The following is a 22,943-nucleotide window of genomic DNA, read 5'->3' as shown; positions in this document are numbered from 1 at the left end:
AACTTTCTGAAATATGGTAGGGGCTCAGTAAGTGTTAGCCCAGTGTTATCCACTCCAGCACAAAGCTTCTGGCACCTGCCCTTTCCTTCTCTTCCTCTCCTCTCTCTCTTCCTACTTCTCTGTAGGGCTCCCTTGCTCCCTCTGCGGGCCGAGAGCCGCAGTACCAAGCCTTCTGGTTGCTATGGGTACCGAGGTAACGCGGTAACCAAGGAGACAAAGCGGAAGCTCCCGGCAGCTCGCTGCGGCGGGCGACGGTGACGCACACGTCTGGGGGCTCCAGGTGGGTCGGCTGGCTGCGGTGGCTGCGGGCCTCGCAGTCGGCGTAGCGGGTAGCGCGGCGGGTCTGGGTGGTGCGGGGAGCGGGCCGGAAGGCGGAAAGGAGACGGGGCCCCAGGGGAGCTGGGGGCGCCGTCCCCGCGGGTGTTTGTTGAGCTCCTGCCTTGTGCCCGCCACAGTGCCAGGCGCTGCAGGAAGCGGCCTAGACTCCCGGAGTTGGGAGTCTTCTTTTTTGCCAAAGAAAAGACTTCCCAGCCCTTGATGCTAATGGAGACATGAACGAGGGTGAACCCTAAACAGTGAAACCCGGGCCTTCGTCACATCACTTGTACCCTTTCTACCACCCAGCTTTTCGAATGAAGTCTTTTTGAGTCTTATTTGAAAAATTGGGTGCCCTGACAAACCATTATCACACCTCCTTTTGTAGCCTTCTTTCTGCCTGGGCGGCCACATGCATACGCTTCATTCTAGAAGTCCACTCCTCCCTAAAGGTCACGGTGAGGGGCGCCAGATTCCTGAGAAATCTGAAGCTGTGGAAGTTTTTTCTTCTTCCTCCCATCAGCATTCGAGGAGCTTAGATATACTGTGTAAGTTCAGTTATGTATTTTTTATTTGTGGAGTTATCAAGACTCATTAAAAAAAATCCTATAAAGTTGATGCCTACCCAGGATTAAAAACTATGTAAACTGTATGCTTATGGAAGATGAGAAAACACACAATGCACACACCTTTACTTCCCTCTAGCGCCTTATCTTAGAGGCTACTAGAGGTCTGCCCTGACCTCCCATAATATTGCCAGCTGTATTACAAATTAATTATTTGAAAGAATCTCGGTCCTTTATTTCCTTCAAAACATTTAATACTTCCTACAATTATTTTATTTGCTTTTAATTTTTTTCCCTACTTCCTTCACCAGAGTGTAAGTTTAGTGAGGGTTAGTACTATACCTGTCTGGTTCACCTTGTTCCTCAGTGCTTAACCTGATACCTGGCACATGGAAAAAAGAAAACAAAAAGATTTGTTGAAGTGGGAAAGAGGGTGTGTTTGTTTTAAATTTGTTTTTCATGGAGTTGATTATACAGAAAATTCAAAGCAGTAGAAAAATATTAAATACTAAAACCTAGCACATTATTATTGACAGTACACTATGTGTAGACACTCTACTAATTGCTAGGGACTCAAAGATCAATGGTAGGACTACCCTCAAATATCTGGGATACTTGGGGAAATAACATCTATATAAGCAAAGCAGCAAAAATAACACAAGACAGAATATAGTAGCAAGTGAGTGTAATACACATTATGTCCTTAAAGGAGAGAAGCTCGTTTCTGATGGAAGAAACCTTCATGGTAGAGGTGGCATTTGAACTGGGCACTGAATAGAATAAAACTCGGTGAGCCGAGAAGTGGAAAATAAAGCATAAGGCATAATGGATAATGGAGAATCTTAAGTACCAAGCTGAGTAGCTGCGTATTTTTTTTTTTATAAATTTATTTATTTATTTTTTGTCTGTGTTGGGTCTTCGTTGCTGTGCGCGGGCTTCCTCTAGCTGCGGTGAGCGGGGGCTACTCTTCATTGTGGTGCGCGGGCTTCTCATTGTCGTGGCTTCTCTTGTTGCCGAGCATGGGCTCTAGGCGCGTAGGCTTCAGTAGTTGTGGCACGTGGGCTCAGTAGTTGTGGCTTGCAGGCTCTAGAGCGCAGGCTCAGTAGTTGTGGCACACGGGCTTAGTTGCTCCGTGGCATGTGGGATCCTCCTGGACCTGGGCTCGAACCTGTGTCCCTTGCATTGACAGGCAGATTCTTAACCACTGCGCCACCAGCGAAGCCCCTGGGTATTTTTTTTTCCTGTGTTTAGGGGGAACTATTTAGAGGCAAAAAACAGAGCAGTCTGACACTCAAAAGGGTTTCAATGGTGTTTAAATAAATTGCTGTAAAATTTAGAAAATAGTTTTGGTAAAACAGTTCTTACTCTAAAATTTCCTTTTTATGGTAGGTTAAGAGTATGAAAGGGGGGGGGAGAATATGAATGATATGAATTAGTTATTTTAAGTATGTAGAACAATTTAGATTTTAAATCCTAAGAGGAGCTAACAGGACTGAGAATAAAATTGTAATTTCTGGCTTTGTCACCAATCTTGGATGGGTGCCTTAATTTTCCCATGCCTAAAATATTCACAAGAGAGCACCTAGGATAACAGTAGATTGTATGAGAATGGATGGGAGAAATAAACTATAAATATATAAAAGGACTTAGGTTTCTAAAAGGTATGATTTATAAATTTAAAACTTGTATTTTTTATAATCATATAAAGTTTTTAGTTGATACAGAATAATAATTATATATTACTGTATTATTGTGCCTTTAAAACTTTGTTAAGCTCTAGAAGAGTTTCTTTAAGTCTGACCCAGAGGCTCATTATGTAAAAATAGATGAAATCAGGGCAGCTGTGGGTAAAGCAGAGCCTTGATGCTCCCCTCATTTACTTCTCAAGGTAGTTTCTAAGGCTGCCCCCTTCTCTAACCCGGAACTCTCTGAAGCCCTTTATAGGCCACGAATCAGAGACCTTTTGTTCAGTATTCTGTAAATTAGGGAGGGGGAGATCCCTACCTTTTTATACTGGATAAACTGAAGCTCAGAGACCCTCTAACACAAAGGTCTTCTGAACTTAAACCCAGTATCTTTTAATATCACTTATCATTTTTATTTTATTTAAATCAATTTTTATTGAAATATAGTTCATTTACAATGTTGTGTTGGTTTTAGGTGTACAGCAAAGTAATTCAGTTATATATATATATATATATATATATGTATGTATATTCTTTTCCATTATAGGTTATTACAAGATATTGAGTATAGTTCCCTGTGCTATACAGTAGGTCCTTGTTGGTTATCTATTTTGTGTATAGTAGTGTATATATTTTAATCCCAAACTCCTAATTTATCCCTTCCCCCACCCTTTCCCCTTTGGTAACCGCAAGTTTGTTTTCAATGTCTGTGAGTCTATTTCTGTTTTGTAAATAAGTTCATTTGTGTCATTTTTTTAGATTCCACATATAAGCGATATCATATGATATTTGTCTTTCTCTGACTTACTTCACTTAGCATGATAATCTCTAGGTCGATCCATGTTGCTACAAATGGCCTTATTTCATTCTTTTTCAGGGCTGAGTAATATTCCATTGTTATTCTTCATGGAACTACTTATCATTTTTAGTTGGAAATTATCTTAAAAGGATATCTTGCCCCTTGATATTTAAAGCCAAACTTTTTCAGTTGTTCTCAAGGGAACTGGCACATAGAAGGTAAAAAGTGGGTGACTTGGGTGCCATTTAGTGCCCTGAAGCAGTGTTTAATTATCAAATATTTTGGTTGGTTGAAAGATTGAATGCAGCCCGGATGTTAATCTCTGATTTACTTTCAGGGTCTATGGTAGGAGAAAATGACATATATTTATTTAATAGGGCACTCAAGCATAAGATGTTATGCTAAGGACCATGTGTTTACAGTTCTTTCCTTAGATTAAAAAAAATATATATATATATATATATACACACACACACATATATATTTAAAATAAGGATTATATCAGGCAGAGAAACTGTTAAAATTCTTTTATTAATTTAACTATTTTTAATTAAATTCATTTTCATTTAACATTTCTTGCTTAGGTCTTTGATTTCTAAGTACTATGGTAAATACCCATCCCCAAAAGCTTGCTTATTAGACCCCTCGAAAGTCTATGCTAAAGTAAAGAAAAATCCTTATTTATTGGCTCTTAAGTTCTCATCTCTAAGATGATCTGGGTTGTTAGAAGAATCAACTAACCTTAGATAAGTTTTCAGTTATATGAAAACAGTGGTTTCTCAAATATCCCATTCTGCCAATGGTGTGATGGTAAATTCTCTGAGCCTAGGGCAGCTCTTGAATACTTGGAGTTTCTAGATTTATAGAGCATAAATTCCTTGTTTCCATTCTGTCGTGGCAGGCCTTGATGCTTGGGTTGCTTTCCCAAAATGGGAACTTATGTAGAAGGATCATTCAAACCATCATGGGCAGTTCTGGGTCATATTGTGTGTATGTGTCTGGGGAAGAACAAGCTTGGGGACAAAAATGATGCAGTCTAATAAATCAGGTAACTAGAAAAATTTCCAGATAACTACTGAACTTTTGGTATTCAATTATAAGAAAAAAATTATTGATCAAAGGACACATGGAATTATGAGGTTTGCATAACAGAGAGTATATCTATTTCCATGGTTCCATTAAGTGACTAAAGTTTTGTGCCTTGCTGTTCTTCCTGCTGACATTGTTATATCCTTGCTGTCCCAAGAACGGTGACTAATTCTCTGTTGGTTTCAGGAAAGGAAACAGGCAGAAGAGCGTGACTCACAGTTATAATCTTCCTTTTTTTCTTCATGCAAGAAAATTGGCCTTTGTTTGTGGCTTGATAAAACATTTAATTGAGAAGAAGCCTTACTAATTGCATTCAGTGAAGTGAAATGCCCCCTGAATAAGACTATTTATTGGCTAAGTCACATTATCAGCAGAGCTATAAATCTGAATCATCTCATCCTAATGAAATTTACAGATTTTTCTTTCATTCATTTCAGTCCTTGTGTATCAGTTCAGCTTTATGCATAATGTACATACACATATAAAATTGTGTATCTCAATGCATAAATGAAGTTAAGGCAATTTAAGTTATTTTAATTAATCAGACATATTAACTTTGGGGATTCTTTTATTTTATTTTTTGATGATAATGGTAATGATAACATTATGGAACTTTTCACGAAAAACTTACCGACAGTAGATGAGTGTCCAGCAGTTGGATTTCCTGATTTAGATCAAAAAGAGATACATAGACTCTCTGTTACTCTATGTCCTAGAAGTTTTTAAAAGATGCCTTTTGTAGTCTCTGATAGAAATGAGACAAAGGTTTTACCTACAAAGAAGGGGTAGAAGCAAACCAAATTTTGTTTTTCATTCCTGTGATATCTTTGGTTTTCTTTGACTCTGATTTTAGCTTTGAGAGACAGGACTTAGTGGTTGAGAAATGCGTCTGAGTTAGACGTCTCTCCTAAGTACTTTCTTCTTTCAGAATGTCGCACGGTATTGTCTTTATTTGTGTGGTTTCCCCTTGATTGTGAGTCCTCTGAGGGAAGACACCATGTCTTATTTACCATTGTGACTTCAGTACCCACAATAGGGCTCACAAAGGAGCAGCTAAATAACTGTTGATTGAAGGCACAAATATACTTTGTCCTATGATGCAGCCATTACATTACTTACAGTATAAAATTATTTTGTATAATTGCATTTCGGAATTCTCTTAGAATAAATAAATTCCCTTAGAATTTCCTCTAAGGAATTAAAAATCTACCCTTTCAGGCTAAATCTGATTTCTGGAGGTAGAGTAATTTGAAACTAGATTTGAGTGAACAAAGTAGTTGCTCCTGTTGGCCACCATCATTTTTAGTTTTGAATGAAGTATAGCAAAGTAGATTTGTGTGTTTGTTGGATATATGATGGACTCTGCAGACAGTCTCAAAAGAGGCATTCCAAAAATGTTTTGATCAGTGGTTGCATCATTGGAATTGTAAAATAATCTCCCAGAGATTCGATTCATTCGATTGTGTTGACCTTAATGTCACAGTAGACTTACACTTGATTACTCCTGTTCTGATGTCTTCTCTGCTTAAGTCTTTGAGCATACCTTCTAGGCTTATTTCCTGTTCTTCCTTCTAAAAGTTTCAGTGATTCTCATTAGCTACAGAACACATTCCAAATGCTTTAACTTGGGATTTAACGTCGCCCATTATTGGGCCTCAGCCTACATTTCCAAGTTTACACCTACTTTTCCCCCTCCATTCAAGAGCTGTTTTCTTCTAGCAGTGAGGAAAGTTCATCCCATCCATATCTTTATATATTAGCCCCCCTTCACCTTAAAGCCCCACTTTAAATGCTAGCTAGCTTGAATTCTCTTCTTTTGCTCCCCTCTTATAGCTGTAAGTTTTATAGCCTTTGTGATTCCTACCTTGTTTTATGGCTTTTATATATAGGTCTTATATGCCCTATTTGACTCTACACTATTTGAGCCCAGAGAACAGATCTCCTTGGGCCTTGACTCCTTCATGTCTCTCAGTACAGTGCTGTGCATATAGCAGAGCCTTAATAAATATTTATAGGGGTTATGAGCACATGGGAGCACATATATAAAATGACGGTATCAAATGGTTTGGGCATTTATGACTATGGACTCTATTATATTGCCTCATATTTAAGAGTGTTTGGAATTTGGAAATTTTTATTCATATAAAAATCTAATAGTTGTGCATGTGATTCAGCAGTTCAGCATTACAGAGTAAATTATTGTAGAACCGTGAGTAATTGGGATACTCAGGAAATAGGGTGTTCTGAATAATTTAATTTTCTGGCTAACTTGGAGTTAGGCAAAAAATCTTTTTTGTTTCATTTCTTGTTGAAAAATTCTTTCTAAATATGCTAATTTTTGATCTTAGGCAAAGAGCATCATTAAATTTTTCTTTGATAAATGAGGATACTAGAATGCCTTTGGGCAATTATTGCATACCTTAATTCTCATTTTACATTACCGTATATGTAAAAAAAAAGGTTTTCGAGTTTGGATTGTGTTTCTAAGGTTCTTTTCACTACCTACCTAGCTTTGGATATTATTTTTGGCTGGGAACAAATACCTGATATATATTGTTATAATCTTAATCACAGAAAGAGCCAGAATATGTGCTCTATTTGTCTTAAGGAATTCATTCTTCACTTTCAGTTTCCACAGTCTTTTGCTATATAATTATTGGTAAAATTTTAGTTCCATCAGATATGTTATAGTTATAACTATATTAGCATATAAATATTTGTATAACATAATATATTTATCATTTATAATAATTTCTTGCTGTTTTACCATTGATTCGATCTTTTCCCTCATAATGTTTTCTTGTTTAAAAATTTTCCTGAGTTATATGTATTTTCAAATTTGTAACGTTAACCACTTTATGTTGACATAATTCTTTTGCCTTTGTTACTTTTTCAGAAATTTTCGCAAATCACAATAATTTTTAGACAATACTAAGACAGTAATCATGAACACCAAAGATTTTGTGGTTCTTCCATGGGGAAAACCTGGAAATTCTGTAAAGCTAAAATATAAGTAAGTGCATATGTGTTTATTACTTAAATAGAATAGTTGCTAAAGTTTCTGTATTTTATAATTTAAAGTATTCTTTTCCTATGAGGCTGTTTAGAGTTGAAATAAAATTTTGTGAATTCTCATCTCCATTTTCTTCACATTGCTCTATTTTAAGAGAGGAGGTTTGAAATATAAATCTATAATGGGTTAAAAACGAGGAGTAAAAATACTTATGCCACAAGAATCTATGTGAATTGGGTTCATCAACTATTGAAGCAATACAACAGAAAGTTACAAATATTTTTGTAACACTTATACAAAATTAGAAAAGAATCACCCTGAAGAAACTGAAGGAAATTGAAATTTAAGGAGACTGTTAAAGTGAGAGACCTTTAAACAAGGAATAGAAATCACTAACTACCCTTGCACTTTGCATCGTTAAAGGACTTTATGTTGAATTCACCTTTCCCAGGACGGGTACCTTCTGTCCTAGATTGCCTTGGAGATGCATTTGGCCTGAGTCAAGCAATTCTGGGTATCCTAGAAATTTCAGGACATGATAGGTGTACCAGAAGGTTCAATATGCCATTTCCTTTTGAGATCATCTAGAGTCACTGGGAATTCCCAAGGCCTTCCTCTCAAATATGATTCAGGGCCAGCCATCATGGGTTGGGGGCGGACCGTCAATGTTTAATTTTAGTTTCTGAGTTCCCTGATCCAGATAAATAGTCCTGTGGTTACTCAGTGTCTTCAGAGCTTTCCTAATTCTCCCTTTACTTTTGAGATACTGTGTGGAAAAGAATTTTGTCAACTAGAAAAAGTTATATGGCATTATCATTATTAGGTTTACTAGTTTTTGGTAGGGAGGGGAGCTATCCAATTGCTAGTATTACCAATTTTACTTTTTTAATGCAAAAAGAGAAGGGGCAATGCATTTTGGTGATATGTTTTAAGTCTGTGTGTATATACGTATAAACATTCATCCAACAAACATTTGTTAAGTACACATAGTGTATACACTGTGCTAAGGAACAATGGATACAAAAGAAGAAAGTCACAGTCTTTGCCCTCAGGTAGCTTGTGGAGGATAGGAATAAGTAAAATTACATTTACAAAGTAGTGTGAAACATGGTGTGATATTAAAGCACAGGTAGCTATGAGAACATGGCCCAAACTGCTAGGCCAGGGGTGAGGAGGTCTCCAAGCTTTGCCTGAAAGATGCAGTTAGTTGGGTAGTTACTGGGTGAAACTTGTTCAAAGGCACGCAGACACATAGTCTGGGGACTTTCAGACATATCCAGTTCACTAAGATTAATAGAACAAAATTGGTGAGAACGGCAATTCATGTAGCTAATAAATTAACTTCTATGCCACACTAAGGAGTTTGGGATTTACCTTGGAGATGAGGGGGAATCACTGTTCCCTGGCCTGCATGTCTCCCTGGTCCACGCATGAACCACAGCCCATAGAAACTAGGGCGGGAACACCCATTCTATGGTAATTGCTCTGGAGTTTCTTTTCTTGCCCTTTCCTTGTTCCACGTCTTTCTTATTTGACATTGTCTCAACAATTGTCTTAATGTTGTCTTACGTTTTGGTGTTCTCCAATTCCTCTCTACTCTTTTCCAGCCTCCACACCATTTCTGTGGGCTGTTTCTGCCTCTTGGATTTGTTGTGTTGACACGGTCCCTGTGGGATCAACTTTAGTTGCCCTTCTGGCTCTGTGTCTAAGGCTGTCTCCAGGAAGAATCTTTTATTTTGTTCCAGACCCACGGAATTGCACCATCAACTTGACCACTTGGTCAGTAGGCCAGTTGCTTTTTTTCAGTCGCACCCCCTTCCTCTACCATAGTGGGGACTTTCAAAACGTCAAAAGTTTTGTAAGCAAACAAGTGACACAATCACATGTGTGCTTTTGAACTCTTCCTCTGGAGGCCATGTGGAAAGTGTTGTGGGCCACTGAGTCTTTGGGCCACTAATCCTGAACTGTGTCCCCAGCCCACCCCAGAGTGAATTAGTTCAGGAAGTGGCATCACTGGCTTCCTGGTTGCTCCTGGGTTATCTCAGGTTCCTTCCTTGTCCCTTCCTTGGTCAGTCACCTACTTCTGGTCAGTCTCCAAGTCCAGTTAATTCTATTTTCTTATATTTCTCAAATGTTCCCATTTTTCTTTCCACTGTCTCCGTCCTGTCAGACCAGCACAGTCTCTCTGTTATTAGGATTACTGAGATAGTCTCCTAACTGGCTGCCTTGCTCTCAGCCTTATACCCTCTGATTAATATTCCATGATACAGCCAGAGTGATCTTTCTAAAGTGCAAGTATTATCAAGTCTCAATTCTCTTAAAACCTTTTAAAAATTCTTGTTGCTCATAGAATACAAATCCCAATTCCTCATCATGGCCTACACAGCTCTTCATAATCTGGCCACTGTCCACCTCAGCAGTTCCATTTCTTGCCACTCTCCCCGTCCTGCACTCAATGTCTGGGCACATGGAACTTCTAGTTCCTGGACCCACACATCACTCTTTTCTACTGGTACCCACACTTTTCTTTCTTCCTGGAACACTGCTCTCACCACCTCCCTTTGACTGGCTAAGTCCTTTCATCCCTTGGGACTCAGCTTAGTCTTCACTTCCACCAGGAACTGTTCCTACGGCCCCAGGGGCTGGGTATGTGCCCTTTCTGTGTGCTCAGGTATCTCCCTATACTTCTCCAATGAAAACACCATTATACTATACTTCAATTACCTTCATCCTTGTCTACGTTCCTTTCTATAATGGAAGCTCCATTGGGTCTCACATCCTATCACTTACGACAGTGCTTGTTTGTAGTAGGGGCTGAATTACTCCTTGTGGAACAGATATAATGAAAATAATGCCTGTCTCTCTCAATATCTTCACCAGCTTCTCTGAACGCTCTAGACAGTTTTCGCCTCCTCTCACTTTCCATATATCTTCCTGGACTGTCCACTTGGGGACATATCTTTGGCCCGCTTGCTCTTTGGTGGATTGCTCACCACCTCTCAATTATTTCTCTCTCTTATCTTCATTATTCTTGTTTTGGTTCCTTGCCATGGCACACATACCCAAGTAGCCCACACTACTTGATTATAATAAGATACTAATGAAATAACGAAGGAAGAGATTTAAACTCATGATAGAGAATGAAAGCTAGAGAACTAGGTTGGTTTACTTCTATGAAAGAGAGACTCAGTGACTAATGCTGACAAGGGACCAGAATTGTAGAATGAAGAAAATAGCTTGCGTCAAAAGCTTGATGAACTTCAGATATTATTACGAAAGCTCTTGTACAGGAATCTGTAAGGGGGCTCTGCTCTGTCCTCAGAAAGTTTTCTTCTTGTTGCTTTCCTTCAGTTGAAACAATAGGTGGTGCTTGGCTCAGTTCCCATCTATCCCTTTGATGGCTCCTGTTCCAAAACCCTTGATAGGTATTTTCTTTCTAATAGGCTCCAAGCAGGCCCTTCTCTCTCTTTCTCTCTCTCTCTTTCTCTTTTTGTATTATACATACATGGCATAAAGGTAGAAATTTATCGAAGTTTTCCAAAATGATTAATTTAGCAAAAATGTGTATTCTGCCCATACAGAATAGTTATTTTAAACACTATGATTCAAAGTATGAATACTTGAATCCTTTAAAGACAGTATGAAAATTAGAAAATTATTTTTATTTTATTTTCTATTTGTGTGTCATGGATATTTGTACATATATAAAGACATAGCTCATGTATAACGTGAATTATGATTTGAGACCTCTAACAATGTAATAAAACAAGTTTAAAATTTAAAGCGATACCTTGCTTCAGGAGAATATTAATTAAAAGCAAATGCTGGGGCTTCCCTGGTGGCGCAGTGGTTGAGAGTCTGCCTGCCAATGCAGGGGACACGGGTTCGAGCCCTGGCCTGGGGGGATCCCACATGCCGCAGAGCAACTAGGCCCGTGAGCCACAGTTGCTGAGCCTGCGCGTCTGGAGCCTGTGCTCCGCAACGAGAGGCCGCGATGGTGAGAGGCGCGCGCACTGCGATGAAGAGTGGCCCCCCGCTTGCCGCAACTAGAGGGAGCCCTCGCACAGAAACCAAGACCCAACACAGCCATAAATAAAATAAAATAAATAAAATTTAAAAAAAAAAAAAAAAAAAAAAAAAAAGCAAATGCTAACTTTAGAAACCATATTTCAAAGACTACAAAGGAAGTATTTAAAATAGTTTTTCACATATTTATTATTCATAATTTTAATTAAGGGCAAACCATGATATAAACTTAATGTGCCTTTTTTTTTCTTTTTGGGGGGTTTGTTTGTTTACCCCAAATGAACATTTTGCATTTAAATCTTATTCAGAAATGCTCAAGAACTGAGAATGGAGAAAGTACAGTTAGAGTTGGAGAACCAAGAGATGGAAAAGAAACTACAAGAATTCCAAGCAACAAGGGGCAAAGAAAAGGATGAAAAAGGGTGGGTGACATTTTTAGAGGATTTTAGAGGAATAAAATGAATTTTATTATAAACTGAAGTCCTTATGTCAAGAACTATTTTATATATTATTGTCATTCCAATGACTATCTGTCCTGAATGAATCATTTCTGGCTTTTCCTGATGAACAAGCAATATTAAATTTCCCCTCCTTTTTCTATTTGTGTCCCTTTCCTCTGAACCTTATTTGGTCTTACATGTTCTTATTTCTTTTCTTACATTCCTCTTCTGAACCAGTTATAGTCTGGAATGTTGAGGACAGCAATGCAGAACTTGCCCTTTGCTCCCATAAAATTGCCATCAATAGCAGATTGCCAGTTTATGTGTAGGGCATTTTTATTTATTAAAAGACTTTTGGGGGGCAGGGGTTAACATGCACGTAGAGAAGAATCATTCAGACCCTCACGTATGTTTGAAATATTTTTAGCAAATGTGCTTTAGCTGAAATTTTATTAATGAGACTTCTCTAATATTATGCTTGCATATCTGTACTAATTTTACCGAGCATTTTGCTTTGTTGTAAAAATAATACATAAATGTAATTAAAATCAAGTATAACTGATAGTTATATAATGAAAATTATCTCTTCTTCACTTTAGGCTAACTCCCAGCCCATTTTGTAGTACCACTTTTAACAATTAAAATGTTTCTTCCCACAAATGTCTTTGTACAAGCCTATGTATATATGTGTTTGAATGTGTGTGTGTGTGTGTGTGTCTGTGTGTAGGTTTGTATCTGACATGTCTTTTACATTTTTAAAATGAGTTCATCTATAAAAGTCTGTGGATGGATTCACATTCTACTTTTCTACTTGATATATCTTAGTGCTCTTGCCACGTCAGTGCACAGCGATCTCATTCTTTTAGTGGCTGCATAGTATTTCTTTGTGTGGCTATAATAGCATTTATTTTTCAGATCTTTATTAAGTTTTCAGTATTTTGTGATTATATATGCTGCCATGAATATGTTTCTACATATATTTTTGCTTACATATATAAGAGTACCTACGGGATAAATTCCCACCCATGTAGTTTTAGGTCAAAGTATATGGCAGTTTACATTTTGGTAGACATTGGAGAATTTCTTTCAAATAGGCTTCAAAAGTGTATAACTTTCTCCTACAGAGAATGAGTGGGCATATTTCATATGCTTTTGGTGGTACTAAATATTACCAGACTCTTTGTGTATTAAATTTGCTTTTGTTTAGTATTCAAAATGATGATTATCAAATATCTATGAAGTACCTTCTGAACCATTAAAGAAAATTCAAAGGTTTATTATAGTTTTAGTAGTGTTTATCTTTAGAGATTAACTCTTTGAAAAAGTATTCATGAGCTGTACACACAACCTTTCTAATAACCAGAGTATTGGTTTAATCAAAGTCATCTCAATGTAGTACATCCCAGGTGACAAAGTTTATTCTGTATCTTGCTGCTCTTATCCTAATGATCCAATGGCCAGTTCTCTTTTTTTACTGTGGTTTTTTTGGTTTCTCCTTTTTTTTCTTATTTTTTTAAACCTTCACTAATTTGGATTTAGTTTGGGCTTCTCAGTGGATCATGAATATATCTGTGAATCAGAGTTCCTGAAATCAGCCCCCAAGAGTAAGTTTTCATTAGTTGAGGAACCTTTTCTAGATGTTTTCAAAAATGTTCTAAAGCTTGACTAGGTTTTCAGAATAGTTAAATGCTTTTCTAAGGTCACACAGATAGTAAATGTCACAGCCAGAATGAGAACCTGCCAGTTACTGGTCAGGAAGATGGAAAGTCTGGTTTTCCAATCTTGGTTTTATGATTTATTATTTCTGTGGCTTTGGGCAAGTTTTTCTCTCATTATTGTTTAAAATGGGAATTGGCCTCCCTGCTCTGCTGACTTCAAAAGATTTTGTGAGGCTCAAATAAAAGTGCTTTGAAAACTGTAAAACGAAACAGTTTGCCTTCTTTGCAAGCTCTGTTACCTTTTGCTGTGGGAGCTAATTTGAAGTCTTAATAAGGAATTCATCACATAGTAGATCTGCTGAATTTTGGGGGGTCTTGTTTTGCTTCCTTTTTCTCTTTACATTTGTGAACGCTTAGCTTTTAAAACTGCATGACAATCTGTAAAATTTCCTATAAATCAGTAAAGCTATCTTTAGTCATTGTTAATGTCTAAAAAAATGAAATTCTTCATCTGTGTTTGGACATTTCACTTTTATTCATTTCTTCTCAAAAGTTCCAAATATAATAGAGCTATATTTTAGAATTACTGAGGATATTGTGGCATTATTGATATTTCATTTTTATTTTGTGGTGGTCTGTTAAATGTTAACAACTGAATTTCCATTTTCTGAAACAGGGGAAATATATTTGTTTTCATTAAAAGGAGAAATATATTTAGTAATTACATTTTGTCTTCTGTTCATATATATTGAAGGTCAAGTGGATGTCACTGGAAATCTGGACAAGTGGGCAGATTGGGTAATCAATCATGCATGATGTCACAAAATAAAGGAAATGTTATTAAGGTAAGAAAATACCATTTGATTCTTAGGCAGTTTGCTGAGAAGATATAAATTATTTTTTCAGATCTTGCATTCCCTTCCATACTTAAGAACCTCCTATTCTCGTTTTAACAACTTTGCATGTTATTGGATTTCGATTATATTTTATGGGCTAATATGCAACTTTCACTATTCGGATATGTTTTTGTTTTTCATCTGAAAGTTGATTTTTAAAAATTCATCTTCAGGTGAATTTTCTAAACTGAATTTTTCCATTCAGTTCAGTTCTGGTTTTAAGTACGTGAAATAGAACTATGTAGTTCTATATTAAGGTGAAAGTAAAATTATTTGATATAACAAAGGACAGACTTTTTTCTGCCTTTTTATTATATCACATTTATTTAATGTATTTATGTTCTGCTTGAATAATAATTATTCATAAACTGTTGATTCCATATGTGAAGATACCCAAGGGAAAATGCTTTAAAATTTCCCAGCTATAGAATTGCTTTATCTTTACTGTGTATTGTAAAATATAACATTACATAATATTTAAGGTTAAAGGCAAATGAGTGTCCTTATGTAAAGAAAACTGTTTTGCTTCTGGATTCTTTAGTACAAAATCTGTGACTTTGTAAGTTTTAACTTATATAGCTTTTTCTTTTTTATATACCTATCATTAAACTTTCATTGGGTCAGTTGGCATCTACAGACATCTTGGCACTTCTAACCTTTTTGGCTTAGAAAAGGCATTTTATTCTTTAGTGTCATTCTCTTACTGAGACATGTTTCTTTAATTTTTGTATTAAAAGTTTTATAATCCACTTTGCATTTTTCATTATCTTTCTGAGACAGTGTTCCATACTTTAGATGTTGTTATAAATATAATATATTAAAAGTGCTGACTCTTTGTGATTATTGATTTATTTATTCAATAGCATTTATTAAGTGCCTTCTTTGTCTTATAGTGAATTATCCTTGTTCTCAAGGATATCCTTACCTAATGTAAAAGATGATGCACATATGAAAATATTTATAAGAAAAATCACTATGTAATTTTTGCCATGTAGTGTATGAATCATTTGTGTTTGGGAAATAATAGTTTAGCTCTACAAATATTTGAGAGTGTACTAGATATATTTGTAAGGAAAAGTGATGAATAAGTCATAATGCCCATTCCCATAAACCTCATAATTGAGGATGAAAGCATGGGGGGTTGGGGAGTTACAGAAGGTGGGAGTAGAAATAAGATTGGGCAGGAGGGTAGGAGGCCTGAATACCAGACTCAGGAGTGTTGACTTTTTCACTGGGTGAATAGAATTCCCTGACAACTTTGAAGCAGGAGAGTAGCAAGTTTAAGATAATGATGTATGATGGTTGATCTTGTTAATATCCAGTGTATTTGAAGTTTATGTAAGTAGAGTATAGAGCAAATGATATTCAAACTCTTTCGATCATGTACCACAGCAATAAAAATAGATTTTGAGAATGGACTTTCTATCTATGAACTTTTAATTTACTTATAAATATAATTTATTTATATACATACTAATTTACTAATATGTCATGTTTATTGTAAAACAAAATATGGAAATTAATCAAAGATGATATAAACATGAATAGATGCTTCTTTTCTTCTCTTTGATCTTTTCCTGAGCTCCCTCAGGCATGCATACACGCTACTTTGGAGACCACTGATACAGAAGCATAGAGACTATTTATAAGTCTATTAAAAGGTCAGATGAGAAGAGTCTGAATGAGAACGTAGCAGAAGAAATATAAAGGAAACATGGACCCAAAACACAGTGAGAAAGGAAAATAAGAAGTCAAATATATAACTGATATTCCAGGATGAATTGCCTAGGAGGTAGAATAAATAAAGCAGCTGGAAAAAAAAATTCTGGTGTTTAGATTTAGAGCTAGATAGTTGGCTTCCTCCTTCTCTCCCTCCCTTCTACCCTCCCTCTCTTACTTTCTTTTCCCAGCTTTATTGTATAATTGGCAAGTAAAATTGTAAGTTATTTAAAGTGTACAACACGATGATTTGATATACATATACATTGTGAGTAAATTCCCTCTATCGAGTTAATTAACACATCCATATTTACCTTTTTTTTTTAAATAAAAACATTGAAGTTCTACTCTCTTAGCAAATTTCAAAGATGTTAGAGTTTTGTTTGCATTCTCATGTGTTAGTTGAAGCTGAGAGAGTAAATGTGCTCCCTAAGAATTTATAAAAAGCATAAGAAAGGTGTAAAGGATAAAGGGCAGGTATGAAGGATAAAGCCCAGAGAATATGGAGGCAAAGAGAACTTGAATATTTATTCACTGTCTGCTTTATACCAGTCAACAGTGCTTTGCCTGTTTTATCTCATTAAGTGCTTGTATCACTCTTAAGAGGCAGTTGTTATTTTTTCCAGTTCCACAAATGAAGTAATTTAACATCAAAAAAGTTAAATAACTTGCTCACGTCAAGGGTCAGGGCCAAGATTTGGAATGCAGGCTTTCAGGCTAGTTCTAAGATAATTTGCCAGCTCTCCAGTAAAGGGAGCCTGAGAAGAGAAATAATGGGAGAAATAGAGTCAAAGTAATGTAATTTCATAGGAGATGAAAGTAAAGGAGGACATTTTTAGAAAAAAAATGGAGAAGTCAACCTTGATTGACGTATTTGTAATGAAAAAGTTAGGTTTAGTTTTAGACCAGTGTTTCTCAACAGGGGGCAGTTTTGTCCCCCAGGAGGCATTTGGCAAAGTCTGGACACATTTTTAGTTATCACCACTGAGAGGGATTTTTTTTGGCTAATGGTGTGTAGTGGCTACAAGCCAGGGGTGCTGCTGAACATTCTACAATGCACTGGGCAGACCCCACAACAAAGAATTATTTGGCCTAAAATGTCAGTGGTACCAAGAACAAGAAACCCTTTGCTAGACTATATAGATTAAAATCCTGACTCATCTCATTAGCTTTGTGATTTTAGACAAATGATGTAACCTTTCTTGGGCTACTGTTACCATATTTGTAAACATGCATAACAGTACTTGCTGACTACTTCACAGAGTTTTGAGCAAGGTGTGAGATAATATGTGTGAAACCAATTGTAATATTAACTGAAAATCACATTAAAATGTTTATTTACGGAGAATGAGAATTTTTAAAAACAATAAATTTGATGGTTGGATTGTTATCAGATGTAAAAATATATTTCAAGTGGTTGAAAAAGAAAGGCAGGTGGCAATGAGTAAAGGCTAAAGTTTCAGTAAACGTGAGAACAGAGGATGATCTCTCAAGGCTTTAATAGGATCAAGGAGACTTTATATATATAATACAAAAATATATAAACAAATACTATATATATAAATACTGTATATATATATATATATATATATATATATATATATATTTAGAATCAGGGGGAAGGTGTGAGCCAATTTGTAGCTGAGGGATAGATTCACTAGTGGAAGAAAGGTTGAAGATTCAAATGAGAGAGGTGCCAGTTGCTGAGGGCTTTGAAGAGGTAGCTCCTTGAGGAGGGCCTGACCAAGGGAAGGAGGGCACATTTTCTCTGAGACAAGAAAAATGGAAGAGAAAACAGGTGGCAGTAAAGGTACATTTTTAGAGGTTGCTTTTGACAGGTGGTGAGGCAGGAAGCTGTGGAAAAATATTAATAGGAAGACCTTGGCATTCTTAGTAAATTTGAAGGCAAGATCATCTGTTCAGATTAAGGAAAGAGGAAATGGGGTGAATCTGAGTTTTTTGGAATGGAGAAGATTTGGAGTAGCCAAATCATGTGAGAATCATGTTTGAGGTTTAGTAGCAAATGAATGAATGGATTGCTGAAGAGCCATGAGAGCCCATGGGGCTTATTCAGCATGGATTTGTAGGGGACCCAGTTGCTATTATTTCATCACAATGGTTGGTAGATAATGGGAGGTCTAAGAGGAAGGAGGTAAGGAGATTGCGGTTTGCACAGAGACACTCTGAGTTTGGGATTTTGAAAGTATGCCATTCAGATTGCTGCTTAGGCCCAAGGTTTGGTCATAATGGTCAGGTGGCTGAGGAGGCACTTAGACGTTCATAGTAGTCAGCATGTCGGAGGGTTTTCAGCATCAGGATGTCAGGTGAACATGGACGGTAAAGTCTCCACGATTATCACCCAGAAATGTGCTGGAGAGAAATACTGAACAGACTGCTGAGGTTCAGGTGGAAGAGGATCCTGGGTATTGATAAAGGCAAAAAGTGGATGGTGGGGACCTTCAGTAGAGGCAGCTTCGCCTAATGGTGAGAGCGGAACAGTATTCTGGAAGCAGCACTGAGGGGCAAACAGGGAGAACATTTTCCTTCTCTCCTGGTGAGTGAAAGGGAGTAGAAGTGGAGCTATTTCCTCTGGAGAGTTCTGTGGAGAAGGTTGTGTGTGAGGAAAGGTGGGTCCAGTTACTGTGAACTTTTGGAAGAGATATTTTAAGGAAATTTTTAAGGCATAAGATAGTTAAAGGACTCTTTAATAAAGGGCTTCATGGAAGGGCAGAGCAGCCTGTACGGAAGGACAAGTAGTGGAGAATGGTAAAGGTTGAGTAGCTAATTGGATTAAGAATGAGGATATTTGAAAAGGTGGCTTGTGGAAGGAGTGTGGGCCCAGCACGGTGGATTAGGACGTTAGTGGCAGGATGGAGGCATTTGCGAATGCCAGGGAGGCCGATGAATACAACATAGTCTGACCCCAAGGGCCCAGATGATATGTCTGTGTGGTAGAGACACTAAGCTGCCCTGACTCCTGATAGGACCCCTTCAGCATCTCCTGGTGGAGTCATAAGTGGGTTAATAAGGTATAGGCTTCAGTATATTGAATTCCTGGTGTTTTTATATATACACACATATGCATATCCATATATATGTATCTTTATGGTGTTTGCCTGTGTGTGTGTGTACCCCTGGGCCAGCGCTACTCCACCCTCATCTCTTTCCCCAACAGATAAAAATCAGACTTAGGAGGAAATTCTATTTGCCTAATAATAGTAAGCTAGCAGTTTGTTCATTGAAATATTTGTATGCGGTTTGATTCATTTGAAGTAAATATGGCTATATTCATAGAGCAGAAAAATATTATTCACAGTAACAAGAACAAAGTATAACATGTCCCTAATAATGAATTCGTTTTGCTTTGGTATATCCATTCTGCCCAGATAGCCTATAAACGCGTAGATCATGTTGCAATTCAGATGTATCATTAAGGTAATAGTATTGGATAATTTGGTTATAAAAAATAAGATTAAATTATCTGTAACTTGTACAACACTGCCAGTTTAAAAATAAAAGTGTGGTTCACATAAAAATTGATTATTTCAATTCTATTTTCTTGTCTGCTGTGTTTGGTACATAGCATCTGAGCAGCTCCTTAAAGAATGGGAACAAACAAATGCCCTTTTGAAGCAAAACCACGAGATTCACTGAAAATAATTAGGCCTAAATTTTCAAAGATGACTGCAGTTGGTACAGCCATAGACATAGAGGCAACCATTGTTCTCATATTCTCATGTACAAATTGGGCAATTGAGCATGCAAATTGAAAATTGAAAATGAGGCATGAATTGACAGTGTGTGTGTAAGTGTGCGCCATGCTCCGTGAATGTCTGTGTACTTCAGATGTTGGTTTTAATAAGACTAAGGCAAGTATGTGCAAGTGGGGAGTCTGTTTCGTTTCTTAAACTCTTAAGATCCAAGGATTTTAAGTGATTATTTATTTGAAATACCTATCCATAATTGTTACTTACTCAATTTTTTTGGCTACAACTTGGGAAAGTCAGGGATCACAAATAATATATTTGAAGGTTATGCCTATGACGCTTAAACATGTGGTCCTCTAATTTGGGCAATTAAGATAATAATATTAGCTTCTACAGTTATGTGAGCAGAATAGCGTAGTCAGAATTCAGCTTAGATTCAGTCTACACAAATATCAGGCTTTGTGTGTTTCAGAAAGATCAGAGATAGAAAAGGCTTACTGAGCCTTTACAATATTTGAATGCTAGTGCTTTCCTAAAGTCATTTCATGGTGATACGTAATTTTTGTTTAAAGATAATTTGTGACATGTTTTTTTAAAAAACTGGTTTATATATATTTCCAAAATATATTTTTCTTGTATGAATTTTCTCTTGATTTAATTAAAGTTCCTATATATGCATTAAAGCTCTCCTATTACATTATTCTTTCAAAATGTTTGTTTTGTTCAAGATGCACCAAAATGTTATGGCTTTATAATATTTTTATTAGGAACTTAATTTGAGTTTGTATACCTGACATGCAAAATCTGTTTTATTAATACAGCTTTCTGCTGGAAAAGTGAAATTAAAATTACTGGAGGAGCAGCTTCAAGGTAAACAGTTTACCATTATATTCTTAGATGCTGAAGGTATAATTTCTTTTTTTTTCACAGTTGAATTACATAGAAAATTTAAGTGCTAGAACTGTTCATGCAGCATAAAGATTCTAAACCCAAAAATGGTGACTCGTTTTCTTTGACACTCAAAATATATTTTATCTGTATTTTGGGGAGGGGTGCTTATTTTATGTCACAAATCAACTTAGGATATGATCATAATAATAGTATTTTTGAAAAGTGAGAACTTTCATAGATAGCATTGTTCCTTAAACTCTAGGAAGAAAATTTTAGCAGTATAAAATTATAGATTGAAATTTTACTCTGGGAAATTAAAAGAATATTGAAAACTGCTTTATAGTTTAATACAGTATTTGAAAATAGCAAAAACCAAAAATAAAATTTGAATTTACAGTAATTCTAAAAGAAATAAGATTTTTAAAATAGAGGATAAACATTTAATTTGGATAGTTAAGATAATTTGATAGAACAAATTATAAAAATGTATATAACATTTATTATAGAAGTTGTTCTGTGTGGGCTTTAGTTTGATCCAGAGATGGGGCAGAATGCTATGGGAATTCTATCCAAAGCATAGTTTTTAACATTCTGTAATTTTACATGTCCAGTTCAACTGAGTTTACAGCACAATGGATATGGGTGGATATGTGTGGCCCTGTGGTCACAGTGGGTGGGAGGGGGACTGTGGGCTCCCTAGTCTACTGGGAAGATTAGACTTGGCTACATACCATTCTTGTTGGGCAACTAACATTTATATACTGTTTGAGAATTTAGAAATGTGCATAATTTCCTTTATCAATCAGAAAACTGAACATCGTATTTTAATGTGATTGGTCTTTTTTTTCCCTTTCAGAGCCAGTGAAACAACCATCTAATTATAAAATGGCAAATTCTTCTGAACATGAAAAACCCAAGATAAAAGGGAAGGTTTGTGGGCAGTGTGAGAACAAAGCCGCTCTGCTAGTACGTACACTGGAATAAGATCAGACTTTCACGTGGGCTCATACACCTGTCCCAACTTAACCTGCTTGGTAGCCATGTCTTTTCCTTCATGACCGTTACTAAGGGTGAAGTGTGCAGGCTGCCAGGAAAGGCCAATGCTACACGATGCCCTGAATCTCATCCTCTCATTCTTGTTTAAAGTCACCACCTAACTCTTGTCCTCTCTCCCTTGGATCGTGCCTATCAGCACAAGAACATGCTGCAGTATTTCCCGAACCAAAACTGGAACAGAAATTCTTCTTTGATCCCCACATCTCCCCCTGTACCCCTTTTAGTAACATTTCTAAAGAGTTGTCTACACTTGCTGTCATCACATTATCTCCTCCCGTTCTCTCTCTCTCTCTCTTTTTTTTTTTTTATTGAGGTATAATTTACCTACTGCGAAATGGACAAATCTTAAATGTATACACCCCCATCAAGATAATAGAATACCCCAGAAGGTTCCCTTGTGCCTTTTCCAATTAACTCCCACTACAAAGCCAACTACTATTCTGATTTTTAGCAGCATACATGTAGTGGTGCTAAACCTATTGAAATTTATATAAATGGAATCGTATGGTATGTATTTTTCTGTGTAAGGCTTTGTTGTTTTTCTGTATTCTTGACCCCTTAGCGCTGGAGTGCCACAGGGCTTAGTCCTCAGGCCTCTTTTCTAGTCTGTTTATACTTGTTCTTTAGGTAGTTTCATCTACTCTCTTGGCTTTAAAGCCCATCTTTATTTTGATGGTTCCCAAATTTACCTCTTTAACTCATATCTCTCCCCTGAACTTTCAACTCAGACTGCCTAATCAACACTTCTACTTGGATCTCTAACCAAAATCACTAATTTAATGTGTTCAAAATTCAACTATTAATATTTCCCCATCAAATTTTCTCCCCCCAAGGTCTCCTCATATCAATAAAGGTCAACTCAAACATTGCCTGTCCTGACAGCTCTTTATAAAATAGCAACAGCTGAGATGACTATAGTTTTGTGAAGCTGCCTCCTTCATCTACATAACATTTATCACCCTTTAGTTTATGTTTATTTGTTTATTTTCCACTCCCCTACAATGTAAATTTCATGAGAGTAGGGATTTACTTTTGTTCCCTGCTGTGTGCTCACCACCTTGAATTATGCCTGCAATTTAATAG

General features: G+C 36.6%; 1 protein-coding gene across 7 annotated transcripts in view; it reads left to right on the top strand.

The window, feature by feature from the left end:
* The first annotated feature begins 217 nt into the window (after positions 1–217).
* ZBBX (zinc finger B-box domain containing) overlaps positions 218–22,943 on the top strand; it is a 107,533-nt gene continuing 84,807 nt past the window's right edge. For 3 of the 7 annotated variants that reach the window (XM_068547397.1, XM_068547398.1, XM_068547393.1), the window contains exons 1-7: positions 218–280; positions 704–863; positions 7,351–7,467; positions 11,802–11,915; positions 14,346–14,436; positions 20,735–20,783; positions 21,661–21,770. In XM_068547397.1, the coding sequence (XP_068403498.1) occupies positions 7,400–7,467; positions 11,802–11,915; positions 14,346–14,436; positions 20,735–20,783; positions 21,661–21,770 (432 nt within the window). In that variant the 5' untranslated portion in view covers positions 218–280; positions 704–863; positions 7,351–7,399. Of the gene's footprint in view, positions 281–678; positions 864–7,350; positions 7,468–11,801; positions 11,916–14,345; positions 14,437–20,734; positions 20,784–21,660; positions 21,771–22,943 lie in introns of those variants that run through there. The other 4 variants (XM_068547399.1, XM_068547400.1, XM_068547396.1 and 1 more) reach the window with 4 other exon arrangements.

This window comes from Eschrichtius robustus, chromosome 6 (assembly GCF_028021215.1).
Source record: "Eschrichtius robustus isolate mEscRob2 chromosome 6, mEscRob2.pri, whole genome shotgun sequence".
Classification (NCBI taxonomy): domain Eukaryota; kingdom Metazoa; phylum Chordata; class Mammalia; order Artiodactyla; family Eschrichtiidae; genus Eschrichtius; species Eschrichtius robustus.
Note: the sequence above shows the minus strand (reverse complement) of the source record. Positions and strands in the feature narration are given on the sequence as shown.